General features: G+C 37.8%; 1 protein-coding gene and 2 long non-coding RNA genes across 7 annotated transcripts in view; 1 reads left to right on the top strand and 2 right to left on the bottom strand.

Moving 5' to 3' along the window:
* Positions 1-981, bottom strand: part of LOC149052927 (uncharacterized) — a 2266-nt gene extending 1285 nt beyond the window's left edge. Inside the window, exons 1-2 of the long non-coding RNA XR_016187069.1 lie at positions 861-981; positions 1-60 (exon numbers count right to left, since the gene is read on the bottom strand). The exon at positions 1-60 is cut by the window's left edge and continues 1285 nt beyond it. This is a non-coding gene — a long non-coding RNA (uncharacterized LOC149052927). The remainder of the gene's footprint in view (positions 61-860) is intronic.
* The window catches only part of LOC113664963 (sialin), a 22191-nt gene extending 2303 nt beyond the window's left edge, over positions 1-19888 (top strand). Inside the window, exons 2-11 of one of the 5 annotated variants that reach the window (XR_016187047.1) lie at positions 2447-2480; positions 3086-3285; positions 4322-4409; positions 5176-5271; positions 11589-11725; positions 12295-12444; positions 14887-15019; positions 15523-15767; positions 15931-16110; positions 19316-19888. Coding sequence is in view for 3 of the 5 variants with exons in the window: in XM_089207963.1 (XP_089064089.1) it covers positions 2447-2480; positions 3086-3285; positions 4322-4409; positions 5176-5271; positions 11589-11725; positions 12295-12444; positions 14887-15019; positions 15523-15767; positions 19316-19555 (1323 nt within the window). In the remaining 2 variants the exon portion in view is untranslated. Of the gene's footprint in view, positions 1-2446; positions 2481-3085; positions 3286-4321; positions 4410-5175; positions 5272-11588; positions 11726-12294; positions 12445-14886; positions 15020-15522; positions 15768-15909; positions 16111-19315 lie in introns of all 5 variants that reach the window. The other 4 variants (XR_016187049.1, XM_089207969.1, XM_089207963.1 and 1 more) reach the window with 4 other exon arrangements.
* On the bottom strand, positions 3408-10231 carry LOC149052926 (uncharacterized). Its single transcript, XR_016187070.1, has 4 exons — positions 10184-10231; positions 10040-10071; positions 5090-5289; positions 3408-4734 (listed from the first exon to the last, which is right to left on the bottom strand). It is a non-coding gene; the product is annotated as an uncharacterized LOC149052926 (long non-coding RNA).
* Positions 19889-20511: the final 623 nt, after the last annotated feature.

Here is a 20511-nt window from a genome sequence, read left to right as displayed (position 1 = left end):
GCTTCCAATCTTCTGTTAACTTCGTTAACGAGGTTTCACAGCCATAGTGTCTCCTATACGCTGAGATGTAGTCAGACAATAGTTCAGTGTAGAACTGGTCTAGTTGAGAAGCAAGGAGTTTCTCAAAAACATTATTTAGGGCCGGTTAAACAGTAACTGGTCGATGATTTTCTCTACTCAGTTCATCATTTTTCTTAAAAAGAGGTGTTACCTGCCCCATTTTCCATCGAGAAGGATATTTACATTATTTGATCGATCCATTCATTAACTCTGCTAGTGGACCAGATATCACAGATGCGGATTCCCTAAGAAGCCGCGGTGTACATCGTATAACACCTATTTACAAGATGGCGGCGATTTGCCGCAGTGGACGATACCAGAAACATACACACTGGTCTCATTTGCTCGGTTTCTAAAACCGATAATACATTAAGGTCATTATATTCCCTTCCAAGAAGGCCAGGACCAAGTAGAAGACAGCATAGCAATTGCAAGAGGAGAAATAAGACCGTTTCAACGGAGCCGTGACATGCACGTGTTTGCGCAATGCTAATGCATGATATTATCACGCTACAAATACTATTTCTGCGTGGAATTTCTTGATGGTGGAAAGTGGAAAAAACATTTTGTTTTGCACCACGGGGTCGGGTACTACTGGTTTTGAAGATTCACCAGGAAAATAAAGTCCTCGGGGTCTACAAATTTTTTGAACGAGTTTATTCAGCCAGTTTTCTCTTAAACACGCGCTAGCTAGTCAACTGAAAGCAAAAAATACACGTGAGGATCGCCTATATCGGATATAACAAAAATAGAAGCGACAAAAAGGCTTTCTGGAATACGTACAATGTTTATATACTCACAATTCTATGAGGCGTTATCCCGCTTAAGACGCGATATTTTCCAGTCCTTGCACAAAGGCAGAAAACACACTTTTCGAATAAAGCACAGTCCTTTCAACCTGATCTCGGATTCCCAACTGCCGATTTCTTAATGTAACTCACGTATATGAACTAATCTTGACAGCCCATGATATCTTAGGTAAGCAAAAAAAATGCTTTATCTTAAATAAACAAAACATGCTTGATTAAAAAACATCTGTCGGTGAAGTACAAAACACATTTTCAGTCTTATTTTCTGGAAACATGGCGCAATTAATTAATTAAATGGGGCTATTGATATTTCTTTTCTTTTTTGAGGGGGACAGAGTTTCCCGTCATCCGCGATCTGGAAAAGCTGAAGTTATTACTCACGGGAACTTGAACGTCGACAAGCATGCGACATGTGACTTAAAAATCTCCTCTCCTGTTACAGTTTTCTTATTGTGAACTGTGCGATTATGATAATAAACAATCAATTTACAGACTGATGAATATTTTGTTCTTTACAGGAGCCCTATTTGCTGATTTTAGGAAATCTCCAAAGTAATAAACGACATAAGAAAGAAACGCTACGATTTTCCAATCGATTTTTCGCCTACATGCATCTCTCTAAACGTGAAATTTTCTATTCCTACGAAATATCTCGAAAGTTTTTCACATTTTTTTTTGCTTTCTTGATCAATCATCTTGTATAAAGAGCTAAAAAATGTAGGTTTATTGAATTAGCTGACCGGCTGGAGCCAGAATTGCGTGACATGTGTAGTTGAGAGAAACTTGTCACAGTCGCAGATTTTAAAAGGCATCCAAGACAAAAATACGGCAGTGCCCAAAGATTTTTTGGATGGTTTTCAGAGATGAAATGATTGGTTATAAAGGGGAATCACGATTAGAGTTGTAGCTTTCTGGCAAGGGGAGATATTTGACCTCAAAGTTGTCAAATATTTGGATTAATCGAAAAGTCTAAAAACAGAGTCGTTTATTTGCCTCTGTTGATTGATAAGCCGTCGATCAAATTAACTGATACTTGCGGCTGACATTATTTAAGGATGTAAAAATATGTGTGCCAACCCTCAGAGTAATACCATCGCAGTGAGAGCTTTATACATTTTACCTTTTTTGAGGCGATTTCCTTGTTGAAAATCAAGAAAAACCAGGGGGGGTGGTCTATCTCCCCTCGGAAAAAAGCAAAACAGAAACCACTTTGTCTTTTTGAGTTTTGGAGAAGACCCTTTAAACTGGCAAAGTTCATTGAAATCAGTGAGATGGTATGTAGCACAACTGCCCAGTACTCTCGCGGACAAACTCTTAAATCTCGGCAACGTTCAACTTCCGTCGTAGTTATGGTTTGGTTTTGTCACGCAACGTGCATCAGCAACATCTCGTTGCGTGACAAGACCTGCTAACAGTTGCTTTATTCTCATGAATGACAACAAATTTTAACTTCCCAGGTTATTTATTTATTTATTTATTTAATAATTAAACGACGATTTCTTCCGGCGGTGAAGGTTTCCTTCAACATAATATTTACTGTTCTGATGGCAAATGAACTGCATGCTGTTATATTGTAGGAGGGAGAGTTTGAGTGGGATCAGGAGACACAAGGTGGGATTATGACTTGATCAGTAAATTGATTAACTCTCAGAAGTGATCAACATGAAACTTCTCCCTATAATACCCTTACATTATCCAGCAAACAGGTAATGAGAATCTTCAAACTTATCAGGTAGAAGCTGCCATCTTGATCTAACACCAAATTCTCATAACTAATTTACAAGGAAATGTGTAGCAGCCAGAGGGAAGAATTAATAATCACAGTTTGCTTTTTTATTAAACAAACAGACGTCTTGTTGTGGTGGTTCTGTACAGTAATAAATCATGGAAGACTCCAAAATGTGATAAGAACATATGTTCAGTGACACGCTCAGCTGTATCTTATATGCTACAACGTCATCTGTGATCTGTTACTGAACAGGCACACAGCAAAATTGAATCTCTTAATATGCACATAACATGGTACATATTACATGTAACTGGTGTGTTTTTTATTTAACTTTGTGAGCACTTATAAAGCAATACCTTAGTTTCTTTTGGCACCAAGTAAATGGAGATTTTTCTCCTTAGGTGATTCATGTACATGTAGGTCATTTTGTTATTCGCAATGCTCAAGCAGATAAGGTAAATACAACTCATTTGATTTTTGTTGGCAGGACTCATCTTGGGGTCTTTTTTTTATGGTTATGTTATCACTCAAGTGCCTGGTGGCTGGTTAGCTGCACGAGTTGGGGCCAAGTACCTATTTGGTTTTGGAGTACTTTTTACCTCAATATTGACATTGTTTACCCCTGCTGCTGCAAATCACAGTGTTGGGATGTTTATTCTAGTCAGAATATTGGAGGGGTTTGGAGAGGTCAGTTTTTTAGATTTGTAAAATTGCAACTACTTTAATTAGGGTGTAAATTTCACCAAAATCAGATTCACTGAAGTAAACATTTTTTATCAGCTGATTTAGAAAGTAAGGTGTAGTGACAATTGAAGGGTTAACACATTTATTATGAGTGGTTATTTGCTTCTACTTTGAGTTATTTGCTATACTTCACATGTGGAAGCACTTACATTGAGCTATCAGGTCACAAAGAAACTGATTTACTTTGCTTTTGAAGGAAGAACAAAATAGACAAACAATTTAAGCGGAACTTTTGGATAAGGAAATGTTTAATGCACCCAGGAAAAAGAAATGATAGAGACACTTTAATAGTTGTCTTTTTAGTTCTTTCTATGAATAACAAATTTTATGAAATAAATGAGATAAATATACTTAGTCCCCTGATTGCTCAAAGGAATGATTCTTCATTCCTCCACTTAACACATTAATAATTTTATTTGTTTAAGGCAAAAGGCTGCACTGTTTCTACCAGTTTACCTAGTAGGTAATAACCAATGGAGGATAATTTGGGTGAACACTGAAAAAGTTTGTAAACCTTGTGATTTGCAAACTTTTCTCATGTTCTCCCAACATCCCTGTGGGTTATTACACCAGTAAACTGAGAGAAAGTGCAATCAATTGCTTAAATAATCTTTGTCGGAGATAACCATCACAAATTGGTCATTTCTGCTGGTTTGTCACATTTTAGTTAAAATGATTCTGGAATTTCGTTCTGCAGATGAACTGCAGCCATCAGGTGATAAATTAGAAGTGATAAGTTCTTCAATAGTTCATTATATTTTTAACTTTTATTCCAATTATGAGGGAAAAACTTCAAATGGTCTGATTATAAACTTTGTCACCAATTTTCAGTTTAGGAAAAGATGTATTGCTGTACAGTGAACTAAAATAAGCGTTTACACTGGTTTCTAGATGATCATTATGATGATAATTATAATAATTAAATCATTATTATAAATAAATATAGTAATTTATTGGCCAACCATATTGATCACTACAGGGTGTGACCTTCCCAGCCATGCATACCATGTGGAGTAACTGGGCTCCACCTTTAGAGAGAAGCAAGCTTGGCACCTTGTCTTATTCAGGTAATAATTTTTTAGACAAGTATTACCCTGAAAATTAAAGTTTTATATCCTAGGGTATTGATAAAGAAAAGTCAGCCTTGCATGGACATATAAAATTAAAATTGATAGGTTAATTTAACCTTTCTCTACAAATACACTGCTGTACTCGTATGAAAATAGCAGTATGTCAATCCCTGGTTCATTGATACAACTAATACAATTCTGTTATACTCCTATTGGGTACAGCATACTTTGTTCCCCAAGATTACATAGCCCCCTTTCAACAATGTAGACATCTTTTATTGCCTTATGTATGCCCTTGTTACAATGAAGCAGTCCTGTGGACCTGTAGACAGAATAATGATTACTGTAATTCTAAAAGTGTAACACCCAGAGGTGTTTTAAACATATGGCCATAGCTGTATTGGGGTAAAGTAAATTAATGTTCCATTCAAAATTTTTTTTTTACTCTCACTCTGATGTTGTGAGTGATTGAATGCAAATGTCCTAGGCTGTATATCAAGTTTTAATTGAATGTGTTTTGAATTTATACTATGACTTAATTTTCAGCCTCATCAACACTGTGTCTAATTGCCTTTTCCCTTTTTCCCTGGGGATAATTTATAATAGAAAATGCATCATACAAGTTTCTAAGAGTTTATACATGTATTTACTGGAAAGTAGATACACCTTTTACTTACATTTAATGGAGTGAGCTTCTGTTCAAACCTTTTTGTGAATTTTAAGCACTTCATACATTTACTTTCCTGTTTTTCCACAATAACAGGCACTCGCATTGGGACAGTTATTGGCTTGCCATTGGCTGGTGTGCTCTGTGCATCTGATCTTTGGGGAGGATGGCCATCTGTATTTTATATTTATGGTATGTACATTTACACCCCTGTATGCATTTGAAACTGATTAATAATGGTAATAGACCGAATGGAGTCCACTTTGGTCTTTAATCATTGGAGTGATAAACAAAATTGGACAACTGCAAAACAGGCGTCAGATTTGTTCATCACACAAAGTCCTGTTATCAATTAATCATAACTATGACAAAATGTGGGACAACAGTGTGCGCAGTACATGACACATTCTGACCATGTAATGACCTGTAAACTACAAACTTAGTAAACTACAACAACTGTATTTATGACCAAATAAGGAAACAAGTAACGTCACATGTGACGCAGGACTAACTTATCGTAACATCTACCTTCTTTTGGAGTAAGCTAACTGTGGTGTTCGGATGGCACGAGAAACGGAGATATATTCTTGGATTTCAACACAGAACTTTTAATATTTTCTAACATGTGTCGTCGCCATTACCGGAAGTGATCATACATCGAATCATGAACGGAAGCGAGGCTGAATTAATGTAAACGCAAATCGAATACAGCACACTAACTTCCCAAAGAAACATATAAACATAAATTTAATGTCTACAAATTGAAAAGGAGATTACTAAAATAAACTGTAAAAAAGGAACAAAACAAATGGAACTTAGTGCAAGACTAAAAGTTGAAAGTACTTATTCAAGTTAAAGTCCGATAGTCAATTTTTCTAATATGAACACTTCGAGTTCTCTTGAGCTGAAGTCAATTTTCATATGATAAACTACACAACAAAGTCAGTGAACCTCGAGGATGGCTTTACAATTCTGGTGCGAGTTTTCTTCACTGGAACAGTTTGTGATGTCAATATTGGCTTTGGTTCATGATTAGCTGAATTGACATCTTGCTTTATAGGCTAGTTTACATGCATGCATGCAGTGTTTGAAAGCTGGCTGTCACTGCTTTCAACTGGTTTGGGTTGTTTAGGTGGTTGTGCAGCTGGCTTCAGAAATTCCCGATTTCAAAGGAATGCTTGATTGTCTGAACCGGCTTTTACTACATAAGGACCTGCCTGATAGCTTCTTAATACAGGTACCCGTTTTCCAGTTTTGATTCCTCTGCAGAGGTGCCACTCTTACCTCTTGCCCAGCTTGTAATTCTGGTAGGGTGCACGATATGCGATCATGGTACCACTTAGCCTTTTTGCCTTTTCAATTTCGGCTTTGCATTCACATTTTCTGGAATCTTGGGGTACAGTAGGTTAGCTGTAGTAAGGTTCTAGTGCATCTAGACATCAATCTCTGTGCAGGGCTACTTTCCAGGAACTCTTTTAGTGTGTTGTGTCCAATAGAGCTAACCATAGGTCTTTGTTGTCTTTGAGAGATTTTCTAAACAAAGACTTGACAATTTTCACAGCAGACTCTGCCTTTCCGTTGGATCTGTGATAATGCAGGGAAGAAGATACGTGAGTAAACTCCCAATCGACTGAAAACTGATGGAACTCATGGCTTGTAAACTGAAGAGCGTTGTGTGTAGGTAGTGTATCTGGAATGCCATGTCGGCTGATTTGTTCCTTAAAGAATTCAATTTCAGAACTGAAAGTGTTTTCCTTCAATTTTTGTACTTCCATGAAATCCAAGTAGAGGTCAACAAGCACGATGTATTCTTTGCCATGAAGTCTGAACTGGTCAGCAGCGACTCGACTCCATGGGCGGTCAGGAAGTTCATGGCTTTGCATTTGAACTTCTGATTTTTAGCTTGAAATTCGTTGCAAATTGAACATTGTTTGATTTGGTCACTCACTTCTGTATTCATACCAGGCCATAATACAGTGTCTCTAGCTTTACGTAGGCAAACCTCTACTCCTAAATGGCTGGAATGAATTCTGGATTTCACTTCAGGTCTCAGTAACTGAGGGATGACTACTCTGAAGCCTTCGAAAGAACATGCTAGATATTGATTGAATCTTTCACAAGCAAAGACTATTTCCATACTTTCTTTCTCTATGGTTGTATATCTTTGTTCTGTTGGTGAGAGAGTTCTGGTCGTGAGGGTGTAGAATTTAAGGACCAGGTATTGAATAACCAAGCGCTGAATAGTGGCAAAAGCTTCATCATGCTGTTTGGCCCAGGTGAACTTGGACTGGCAGTTGTAAGCTCTCTTAAAGATGTTGACACATCTGAAAGCTTTGGTAAAAATTTAGATAGATAGTTGACAAAAACAAGCAAGGTAAGAACTTCAGGCTTCTTTGTTAGCTTAAGCATGTTCTTGATGGCAGTAACTTTATCGTCCTCCGGTTTCAGTCCATCCCTTGAAATCACATGGCCTATGAATTCAACTTCTGCTTGTCGAAGCTTTGTTCTTGTAGAGTTTCAGATGGACTTGTTTGGCTCATTCAAGTAGGCGGACTACATTCTGATCATGATTAAGAAGGGCTTCCGAGTCGGTTTCACCATAACCAACAACCAGACATCTCTGATGACTTTCACACCAAGCAGGTCGGCGAGACATTTTGTAGTCTGCTTTCAAAGACTTCTGGGGCTAAACTTATACCAAAGGGCATTCTTAAGTAACGGTATCTTCCTAAGGGTGTCCAGAAAGTGGCGAGTTTACTACTCTCTTGGTCATGGCCACCTTGATAGAATCCATCTTTTGCATCGAAGGAACTGAAGATTCTAGCTTTGTTGGGCTCTGGTAAAAGTTCTTCCAACGTCGGCATATGAAATTTGGGGCGTTGTATGGCGCTGTTCAGGTCTTTTGGGTCCAAACAGATTCGAATCTCCTGAGGTTTGGCAACTATTACCATATTTCTGATCCACTCCGAGGGTTCCACCGCTTCCTCAATAATGCCTTCCTCTTTCAACTCTAGAATCTTGTTCTTAACTTCTTTTTGTAGTGCAACTGGCACGCGACGAGGGGAATGTTGTACTGGTTAAAACTCGGGTCTACCACAATCTCTGCATCTCCAATATGTCCTAATCCAGTGAAAACTTCATGATACTTGCTCAACAGTTCTTCCTTTGACAGACATTTTTGTGGTAGGTTCTCACTTATCTGACGTACATTCTCGGGGATGCTGACATTTAGGAGGATGAGTTGCAACTTTTCACAGGTTTCAGCCGATAGCAAGGGCTCACATTTGTGTTTTATGACTTGAAACTTAAGAATCTGTTGTTTGCCATTGTGTCTGACGTGTAAATCGCACTCACCAACTGGCTTTAAAGTTGTACCACCACAGAGCTTCAGCTTAACTGAGGAACTGTTCATGGGTGGGTCTCTTAACTGTGTGATAGCTGAGAGGTCGTCCAAGCCAATTACATAACATGCAGTGCCAGTGTCTATTTGACATGCTAAGGTTGTAGTGAAGTCTTCTTTAGCTGATTTGAAGAAACTGATATCTGTAAGCCACTGTTTTGCTTTATTTTGAACTAGAGACTCAGTTTCCACTTGCAAACAGCTTTCATAAGGACTGTCATCCTCGTCTTCTTCGAATTGTTGAATCTTCTTTGATGATCGACATACAGACGCAAAATGGCCCTTTTTTTGACTGCACATTTTCTTCAACGCGGAACACTATATTCTTCTTTCAGGATGTTGTTTACGACCGCAATACTTACAGGTCGGTTCCAAACAACCTTCGGATTTCTTTTTTTCTGACTTCTTCTCTAATTTCGACGATCTTCCTCCATCTCTCTTCTTACTACGACTTCTATAGGGAAATTTCTTCTCGCTGAATTTCTTTACGTCTTCTGTCTTGTTGTCTCCAGCACCTACTATCGTCTTGATTTGCTGCGAGGCGATTTCACTCGTATTGCCGATCTCTATGGCTTTCTTCTAGTCCAAGGATTTTTCCCTCAAGAATCCCACCTTGTCATCTTGATTCTTTAAGCCAATGACGAGCCTGCCCCTGATAAGCTTATCTGTTATCACCCGTCAGAGTGATTTTTCCGATTGCTTCGTTGACAGGGGAGAAAAATTTGGTGTAACACTCTACTGTTTCTCCCTCGTATTCCATTATGAAAAGAGATACTTGCTTGCGTAAAACAGGATGGCAGACACTCAAGGTGACAGTTGGGAAATCTTTGCAACTATTCCATTTTCCATCAATGTAACAATACTGCTGGAGTATGACTGTCACAAATTCCTCAAAAGAGGTTTCATTACCTCAAATACATTTGAGCACTGACTACCAACTAGAATTAACTATATATTGAAATCATTTGTCACATATACCTTCGTATCCTCTTCGTGTGTGGACGTTGAGGTGAATCACTGATATGTGGCTTTGATGACCCACAATCAATGCAAACATCTGATGATTCCACATTTATGTGTGCACTTTCTGCACATAGAGATTTTTTATCAACAATAAAAACTTTTTGACGTATGTTATGATAGCACCCCACTTCCGTATGGAGCGTACGACTCAATTTCCTTTTGACTGTGTACAAGTAAGCCTATAATTTCCGTCGGTATCTCTGTAAAACAGGGCGAAACTGCCTCCCTTAAAAGTGAGAACAGTCTATTTCACCACCTAGACAACTACCTTGTGCTAAAGATAACTTAAAAATCTTCTGGACTTTTTGTTTCCTTAAAAGTGATTTAATTCAGCGGCAACGAAATCAGACAGTAGGAAGATACTTGGCATGCTATCATTTGATTTTTGTTTCCAACTAATCGTCTGAAACAGTGAATTTAACCAATGTAAGCGATGAAATACCAAGCTTGAAAATAACTGCCGCGCTGAACGAGGCAAAAAACGGGAAAGATCGAAATAAATCACAACTCATCATCACAAGTCAGACAAAAACTCACCTTGTTGTCGTTAGGATCAAATCCTCCCTAACCTGATAATTTCAAAGCAAAATGAGTAAACAGTATTAGTACTTAAACATCTGCGTAATTTTAATGGAAAAACAAACCACCAAGTGGAAAAAATTAAATGAAAACAAAACTTACCATCCAGCTGCAGGGGAGAAGATTCCACCATAATTATTTGCACTTTGCAAAACTCATGTAGACCGCATGTAACTATAAAAGGCAGTATGTCCATATTTGGATGTTTTTGGCGGGAATTTCCGGGGCTCGCAAAAAAGGCTCTAGCTCGTTCAAAAAGGCTCAGGCTCGCACAAAAGCAACCTCCCCCCCCCCCCCCCCCCCGACTCCACATGGTCTTTGTCTGACGGCATCTTGAGTTCTTCTCACATTTTGAGCCCAAGATTCTCTTCGAAATTACGAACAATAGAAGGGAAAATTATCGGCAAGGCACCTTCGGCGATTAATTTTCGAAAAGGGGTGCAGAATTCTCAAAAAATGTATCCCAAACCTGACACCATGCTATAACATGTAAGCCACAAACTCAGTAAACCACAACAACTGTATTTTATGAGCAAATAAGGAAACATTAGTAACGTGACAAAAGACTCAGGACTAACTTATCGTAACTGTCCACTTACACAGTCATGACAAATGTCAACTGTCCCTTTAACTGTCCTATCACACTGTTCAATTACAAGCATGACACGTATCAGTGCTCAAATCAGACTGGTGACAACCAATCATGTTCGAGAATTTTGTTATAGTTTTGATTAATGCGCTGATAAAATTTACATCTGTTGATTTCTGAATTGAGCTCGTCAGTTTCAAGCCAAGTTTGTCGGTGATCATTGTATGTGATATTAAACACTTAATGACTAGACTTGGGGAAACAAACTTGATTGTTTCCAGTGGAATCAGTTGTGATTTGTTAATATATAGCACAACAAAGACATTTGAAGAAAAAATAAATCATATGTATGAGCACAAGAATTTACACCAAAATTCATCGGTAACACTGTACTGTTACCCTCTGATGTAGTAGACTTTGTCATTTGCTTGCTCAGAGACTTGGGATGGCAAACAGTTTTCTTGTTGGATATCATAGGACCCCCAAAGTAACCAACGAGAACCAGCACTGTTAGGTAAAAAATTCCAGCTTTATATAGCTGTAAAAAACGATTTTTGTTCATGATTAATTCCGATCATACGATGGAAATACAATTGAAGTAATTTTGATTAGACAGCATGGATCAATTGCAAACAATTTAAATTGGGAACATGGAGAAGTTGTCACTGCAATGTCCAAGTTGGGGATCTCATGGGGTAAAAATTTGAATCAGCTTTAACCTTTTCTTCTTTATATTGACTAGCAGATCACTAGGAATGAAAGGAATGGTCACCATCTGAAAATCTAAGCTCTTGACTGTTAAACAAATTCTCCTTGTCAGCACCTCAGGAAATGCATAGAGAACAATAAGTAGAATATGCTTACTATGCTTACAGTATTTGTAAAAGGTTAAACAATTTCTTTTTTTGTTGTTTATAGGAATGTTAGGTATTCTTTGGTTCATTATTTGGATGATCTTTGCTCATGAAAAACCAGCAAATCACCCCAGAATATCTGAGATGGAGAGAGATTACATCATATCAAGTATAAGTTCTGGACAGGGCAACAAGAAAAGAGTATGGCTAATAAGTGTTGTTTTACTTTATTATCAAAGTGTATGCCTTGTATTCCAGACTTCAGACTTTGATTAATTTGTTTTTGTATGTGCACCCTTAGCAGAAATGTATGTGAGTCTGAATTTTTCCATGGGACACATAGTGGCTTATAGTAGTTAGGGAGCTGGACTCCAGTGGAGAGGTCTGGGTCTGAGACCTGGCCTGGTCAATGTGTTGTGTTCTTTGGCAAAAAGCTTTTCTCTCAGAGTAAATATTAACTCTCTCCACCCAGGAAAATAAATGGGTACTGGCAAATTTTTAGGAAAGCCTAATGAATTGCAGGGGGCTAACCTTGCGATGGACTGGCAATCCATCCAGGGGGGAGCGTAATACTCCTAGTCACCTCAGGAAATCAGGAAAAGCCGGGGCCATTTGGTTTGAGCACAGACTTTAACTTTTTATCTTTACCTGAATTGTTTCAGAGACATTACACTGGCACGTTTCAGCTGACACAATTCGGCTGACCACCTGTTGAGGCACTTCAGTGTCCCTCACTGATTTTTAAATTATGTCTCTTCTTTTCTTTACAGAATTATGGTATCCCTTGGTGTCATATATGGACATCACCAGCTGTTTGGGCCATAATTGTGGCACACTTTTGTACCAATTGGGGTTTTTATACTTTTCTTACCTGCTTGCCCTCTTACTTCAAAGAAGTTCTCAATTTTCCAATTTCTAAGGTAAGTCTTTCATACCTGATAACATTTTTTATGTCAAAGCTTAAATATCAATAAGAAAATTAAACATAATTAGTCATAATTAAATAGACAAATGTAACATCATCCAGAGGGAAATCCATTTCACTTAATATGTACTTGAATATGCAACTGCAATAATACACATTGAATACAGCAGGCACGTCAGATTTGCTTGGGTAAAGAAATAATTTTATTGCAGCAGGAAATAATTATCCATTTCACCCTGATGTAAATACCATCACTTTCGTTATTTCCTTCAACTTAAAAAATATTTACAGAAAATGATTGGCTGATTGGCATGAACATGCACATGCTAAAACTTCACAGCCCAGTTCACTTTTCTGATAATGTCCTTCTGCTGACTGCCACATAATTTGCCATCTTCGCAGCTCATTCCCAAGGGATTTGGGAAATGGAAGGTCACTCTCCCAAAACATCATTCCTTCAGTTGCTTTAGATAGCTCCAAGGTGTTATTAACTATGATAGAGGGTACTAGATAAAGCAAGTGACGGGCGTGGCGATCTTCGTCAGTAAATCGGTCTCGCATTTGAATAATCAGAGAATCAAGAAGGGGAATAGCCACAGATTTTTTGTAATGATCAATTGGGCTACAACTGAGAATGTTTGAGCGATTCCTCTGTATGCTTGTCTTTCTGGGACTAGCTTTAACAATTCCCAATTTCTCAGCAAGGTCTAATATTTGTTTGTACCAAACTTGAAAGTCGCTATCAATGTTTTTTCTAATGGACTTGATGTTTCCAATTACTTCGTCAACCATCATATAAGACTTCATCAAGAATATTCTTAACCGCAATAAAAACCACTACGGTCTTGAATGACAACAAAGAGGCTTTCAGTCCCTGGGCTTTTGTGATAGTATCTTTGTCCCAATTCCAGCTTCAGTAGACGATTTCAGGTTTGGGTACTCGTGGGGGGAAATAACAGCATCTAGAAAGGTGACTAGGAGCTCATACATTTCCAGAAAAAGATCTAGGCACGTGTGTCTTTCCACCCAGCGTGTTTTGCATAGACCTGGAAGCTTACTGTGGGAATTCTCAGGCAGGTATTCCTTCAGAGTCAACTCAAACAGCTGCTGTCGCTCTGGGCTGTCAATAATATTTAAAAATAGATATGCCTCGTTAATCAGACCTATTAAATTTCGCACTTCTGACAGTTTGCATGATGTTGCGATAGAAAGGTTCAGGCAGTGAGCATAGCAATGTACGAAAAGAGCTAGCGGACTGAACTGTTTTATCTTGGCCGCACTCCTTCTTTTCCACTCGACATAACGGAAGCTCCATCATAGGCCTGACCACAGATGTTGCTAGGATCCAAAGAAATAGATGGATCAGAGAGAGATTCCAAAATCTTTCTTGAAATCATGGTGGCATTTGTTCGTTCCAAATGCATGAAATTAGTCAAGCATTCTTTGACATGAGGATCGTTTGGCGAAGACTGGTCCATAAACCTCAAGCATAAAGATAAGATCTCCTGGTTTGAGTATGGATCAGTACTCTCATCAGCCATGATCGTGAAAGGAAGGTCCTTAGTCCTTAGCTTTGCTGTAAGCCTTTCCTTAATTTTTAACGCATACACGTTCCGCGAAATGTACATTACCTTTTCATAACTTGATAAGCAGTCGAATGGTGGAAGTGGAAAAACTTTGTAAAAAAATTTTATTTATGATTAATTTAGGAAGAATAAAACAAATAACAAGAGACAAACGCTCCTCAAAGGGGGGGGGGTTGCAACCCCCTCAACCCCTCCCCTGGATCCACCTCTGAGTATTCAACTGTGTGGCCTGATGACTTCACAATTCTGTGAGAATTGAAATCTCCCCCTTCTATCTGTTCAACCCAGAGCTTTAATAAATATCCGTTACTGACCTTTTCTTTTCAGTCAATATTGAAAGTTATGGAACCTTTTGCTGAATTTGGTCCATAACGTACAGCATGGACCTCAAACCGGGTTAAATGGAAGTTTTCTTTTTTTACAGTACTAGAGTTATGTATTGTTTTACCTCTTCATTTATGTCATCATGGCTGAGAAGTACCACATATTGAAATTCCTATGTCAACATGCAGTATGCAGGAAGTTTGTCACCAGTGACCTAGTTAAACAGCCTAGTCTGCCACAAGTCTCCTGTAGCTCAGTGGTAGAGCATCTGAAGTACTAATCAGAACTTCATAGTTCAAGTCATATTGGTAGTATACTCAGGGGTCTTATTTCCAAGTATGTCTCTATCAGAGGATACCATTGTCTGTCACCCACTTTATCTTACTAATACACACGCACCTTATTTAATCATCAAGGGTTCTTTTCACCAGCTATGACTTCTTTGTTTTTGAGAGGACTAAAAATTCTTCTTTCAAACATTTTTAATGCATCAGGCATTTAAAAACTTCTCGTTATTTCTGTTGCAGAATGGTTTTGTTTCTGCCATTCCCTTTTTATTATCTTATTTTGTTTTGGTTGGTGGGGGACAAGTGGCAGATTGGTTGCGTTACAACAAAATATTAACAACTGGAGAGGTTCGCAAAGTATTTGGTACAGGAGGTGTGTACCTGTCTTCCCACATGATGCATTGTTCATTGAAAGTTTATTATTGTGAAGTTATGATCAAATTTGTTCCATTTTTCCATTGGCATCTGGTGTCATTTACTACATTAGTAATACTTTAGCTGAAATTGTTTATGTTGTGGAACCAAGGGAACTGATTCTCATAAAGACAAAGGCGGAGATCCATAAAAAACCATTTGGAATTGTTATGCACAGCATCTTCCTTTTCCCTCTTCCATGCATCTGCATGTACATGAACTCAAAGTTTTGATTTCTTTTCAAAAAATTACAGGCTTATATACATGTACAGTACCTTGGATCTTTGTTTGTGATCGGTGTGAGCAGTATTTTGCCTTGTGTTTGTACATAATGATTTTTTTATATAATGGTTTTTTCTATTCAATACACAGCATAGATAAATTAAGCCACAAGTACTGAGCTCCATGACATGAATGACCCTTTTAATTATAAATACTAATCATTATTGTATTATTGTTAAGGTTTTCTCATTCCAGCATGTCTCCTGGTGTCAACAAGTTATGTTGGTTGTGATGGCACAACTCTTGCTGTTGTTTTGTTTTCACTTGCTCTTGGAATGTTAGCACTTAACACATCTAGCTTTGAAATCAATCACTTGGATATTGCCCCAAGATATGCTGGGATCCTCATGGGAATCACCAACACAGCAGCAACAATTCCTGGGATGGTTGGACCCTATGTGGTTGGTTATTTAACCAACAATGAGGTATCATACTTTGATTTGAATTTTTTTGTTCGTTTTTCCCAAATGAATGCATATTTGTATTCATTAACCCTTTAAACTCTAAGAGTGACATTTAATTTTCTTTTTTAATATCATTTCACTTATTTCTTACAACTGTATCTAGTAATACTGCCGAATCACTCAGGTTAAGATCATGAGATTAAAGGGAATGATCACCAATCTAAGAAGCTTTGATTGTTAAAAGAATTCTCCTCGTCAGTACCAGAGGAATTTATGGAGAAGAGTATGAGGAATATAGATACTGATATTAGGACCTAAAGGGTTAAGACCTGCCTTTGGAGGGGTGGATGGAGTTAAGTTCTTGGTAAGTTATGATGCAAGATCAACTTCCCCTTCTGTTTAGCACAAATAAATACTAGACATTTGATAAGAGAACCTAGCAATCTATCACAATTTTGTTAAGGTTTTTTTTCCAATGCATTTTTTATTTTTCAATTCTGGTAATTCATAGTGTTGGCATGGAGGGGCTATTCTCTCCCTGCAAAGGTTTCTGTAGGCCCATATTTCTTCCATACCCTGCAGGTTTACGTAGGACTCCAGTCCTTTGATTGACTCCTTCACAGTCAAATGAAGTCCTGGTTGGTTCCCCTTGTAGTTTACTCCCATTTCTCAATAATTATGTAGATATTTCCTGCTCTACATGTATTTTAGCCTCACCTACAACTGTACATGATTGTGTGAAAACAATTCTGATTTTCTCATCATTGAAGCCAATGGTGTAGAGGCAAGCCATGATTTAGAGCAAAAATTCGACTTTGCTTTCCAGGAGTTCATTTTTTAAATTTTAAGAGAGGGTGTTATGACATGTATACTACAAACTCAGTAAACCACAAAAAAATTTATTTTTTGACCAAATAAGGAAATAAGTCACGTGACAAGTGACGTATGACTAACTTATCGTAACAGAGAATGTCAGCATCCATCGCACAAATTTGAAATATTGTGGCAAGTCGCCCAATATTCGATTTCACTCCTACTTTCATAGTTTGTAGCCCAATATGTCCCAATAATTTTGGTGTAGTTTTTTTGTGGAAATACATTTTAGTTTTCGAGAAATGATTTTTTTCGTTCGATCGCTCAAATATGCTAATTTTCACCATGAGTATTACCCGTGTTGTGTGACCTCATGTAACGAATATACTTCACCTTGGTATTTCTGTCAACATAATCCCTTGTTTTATGATCTAAACTTAATCCTCTGTAATTATTGAAACTGGCAAAGAAATATTTATTTTTTGGTGAATATTTTTGTCCGACATACTTTTCCCAAGTCGAATAGAAGCATCCAAACAAAGACAGTTTTAACAATGACCGATATGACAGAATCTACTGAGCTTCAAGCTTTTAAAAGACAAAAGAATGGTTACAAAGTTGCTATAAAAATTTTCTTCTGTATTTGTGTTGTTCTCTCTTGAGACGAACTCAAAGTCCGGCAAAATTACTTTCTAGCTATCATGAAATATGCATGGTATGCCTACTTGTCGCCACCGTTTACTGGCATAAATCACTACAATTTGTAAAAAAATCTGACATAAAACTCTTATTTTGTTTACTTATGATTTTATTAGCTGTTTCGATTATTATATAACGCCTGGGTATTACTTTTTGATAGGAGCCCAGGTTTTGCATTGTGTTTTCCCCTCCCATATGTACATCATTTAGCTAGTCACGCAATGATTTATACTGACACAAATGAATCTTTACCCTGTAAAGAGATTTTTGTTTATGTTGAATTGAAAATATTAGAATATATGCCTTTTTTGGTCACTAATCGTTGTTTCAGGGGGCAGCGAAGCATTAAATAGCGGGTTGTTGCTTCAACACTATTGAAATTTACAATATTTAGACAGGGGAGCAAAGCGTGATGCTCTGGGAATATAAACTTTTAGGGGCCTTTTACATGATATCGGAATGAGTTTTGTTCAAGAACGAGTTCATACCGGTTGCCACATGATACCAGAGTAAAGTTTATTCGAAACGAGTCATTTCTGAATGAGTTTATTGGGGGTTTTCATTCCAGAACGAAACACTCATTCTTGTACCTGTATAATAGAAACGCGGTACGACTCTTATATCTGTATGAATCCTCTTTAGGAGCGAGGGAAGCATAGAAAAAGACAGAAAAGGACATAAATTATTGTTTTACAGGCTAAATTATCTTGCATCTAAACGCGGTATGAAATTCATTTCGTTCCGGAACGAAACTCATTTTGGAATTATGTAAAAGGTATCTCAGGGACAGAAAATTAGATTGTTGAGGTGGTGGGCGACTAGGGCAAATCACTTGAATTTATGTGTCATGCTTGTCATGCTACTGATATAATAAGATTGAGAGGATTTTAAAACTGGCTAGAATGTGGTAGAGCATAACGTGATCATCGAATCAGCTCATAAAATCATAAATAAACAAAATAATAGTTTTATGTTAGATTTTTTTACAAATTGTAGTGATTTATGCCAGTAAACGGTGGCAACGAGTAGGCACACTTTGTATATTTCATTGTCGTTAGAAAGTAAATTTTGCCGGACTTTGAGTTCGTCTTAAGAGAGAACAACACAAATACACATGGAAATTTTTACAGCAACTTTTTAACCATCCTTTTGTCTTTTAAAGGCTCGAAGCTCAGTAGATTCTGTCATATCGGTCATTGTTAAAACTGTCTTTGTTTTCATGCTACTATTCGACATGGGAAAAGTATGTCGGACAAAAGTATTCACCAAAAAATAAATATTTCTTTACCAGCTTCAATATTGACAGAGGATCAAGTTTAGATGATAAAACAAGGGATTATGTTGACAGAAATACCGAGGTGAAGTATATTCGTTACATGAGGTCGCACAACTCCGGTAATATTCACGGCGAAAATTTGCATATTTGAGCGGTCGAACGAAAAAAGTCATTTCTCGAAAACTAAAATATATTTTGACAAAAAAACTGCACCACAATTATTAGGAAATATTGGGCTATAAAATATGAAAGCAGGAGTGAAAGCATATTTTGGGTGACATGCCGCTGTTTGCAATTGTCTGATGCTTGCTGACATTAGCTCTTAATTTATTGCCGATACCTCTTTCCTTTTCACCTCCTAATTCCCTTCCTTTCTGTGCTCCTCTCATTCTTTCCTCCACCATTTCCTTTCTTCATGCGGCTCAAATTTCTCTAGCTCTATCTACATTTACCTAAGGTAAGAGCCTAGGCCCTCCCCAAATAAGCACCCGCCCCCTAGGATAATATCATCAAACAAGCACTTCCCTGAATAAGCGTGCCCCCTTCCCCCCCCCCCCCCTCCTCAGGGTACAACAAAAAGCCTGTTTCTGTTGCCACTTAAATTGCAACTTTTTAAGTTTCAACTACAATGGAATCAGCACAGGTTAACAATTCTTAAGAAGTACCTCCTTTAGCCAGAATTTTTAAATGAGCACCTCAGTGCTTATTCTAGGAATGCGGTATTCCAACTTCTGATTATGTTATGTTTTTTCAACTAAAAAATTTAATTTTATCATTTCAGCCAACAAGGGCACAGTGGCAGAAAGTATTCTATATATCTGCTGGTATTTATGTTGTTGGCTGGATCTTTTATCTGCTTTTGGGAAGTGGCAAGCAGCAGCCATGGAACACTCCATTTGAGGATCTTTTGGTGCCCATTGATATTCCCAGGGAGCCAAGAAAACCTGTTTTGACTGATCTCCTTCCACTGAACAATCCAGAATATCAGTTTGCAGGTGCATCTCATTTTGGAGTGGAATAGTGATTTTTTTCAGGCCTGTTCTTCACACGCTTATTAGAGGAGAATGGCTATGAACACCATCTGTGTTTATTTGAGTTTAGGTTGGGTGCTTAGTGACTGCGTACAATCTTTCCTCTGTCTTCGGGGGAAAAAGGGCAGAAACGAAAACAAATTTTTAAGGAGTGTAATGACATTACCTCGGTAAACAAATGCCAGGTTTTAATTTTGATGGTTCTACTTTTTTAACTTTTTTGTCATCATTATAAATAAATTTTTTAATTTTAAATAATTTTAATGTGGAGAACAATAATGGTTTTATAATGACAGAAAATAAGATTTTATGGACATCCCAAACCCAGATCTTTTGATGGAGTTCATTTTCCTTGACTGCAAATTTCAGAGCATGATGATGATTCTTAGAATTTTAATTTTTTGTGGTTTTAAGAGCAATTCATTTTGACGGATGCAGGATTTGCATTTCACGAAAGTGTTTCTGGGTCAGAAAATGCAATAGGTAACCTTGAGCTGTATTTCCTTTCTGGGTGAAGAAAGGGATGAAGGCATGTGTCACTGCATGAATTGATTAAGATAGGGTCTGAATTGATCGCGTAATCATACTGTCATGAAGATAAGGCTTCAAAAAGCCAAAAGGTGACTCAACCCCGACACTACTTCTTCGTAGCTTGAGTGCATAGCAAAGCGTGATGAGGCAGCAGAGCGTTTAAGAACATGAGAGGGAGGGTAGAATAAGAGGAAGTGCTCATCACACCCCATGCAAAGCAGATAGCTCCACTCAAACTTTTCACAGAGTCACCGTGCCAGGTAGGAGCTGTCCTGTATCCTGAGACCTTTGTTTTGCCAGGGCTTTTCATTAACGTGCCACTTGCATACATGTTTCACAGGGGCGATCCTGATAATATTATTTGTATGAGAAGATCATGAAACCTTGATTTTCTTCTACGCTTGCGATATTCTCA

This window comes from Pocillopora damicornis, chromosome 1, assembly GCF_964200805.1.
Source record: "Pocillopora damicornis chromosome 1, jaPocDami1.2, whole genome shotgun sequence".
In the NCBI taxonomy this organism is placed as follows: domain Eukaryota; kingdom Metazoa; phylum Cnidaria; class Anthozoa; order Scleractinia; family Pocilloporidae; genus Pocillopora; species Pocillopora damicornis.
This window is presented reverse-complemented; position numbering and strand designations above follow the sequence as displayed.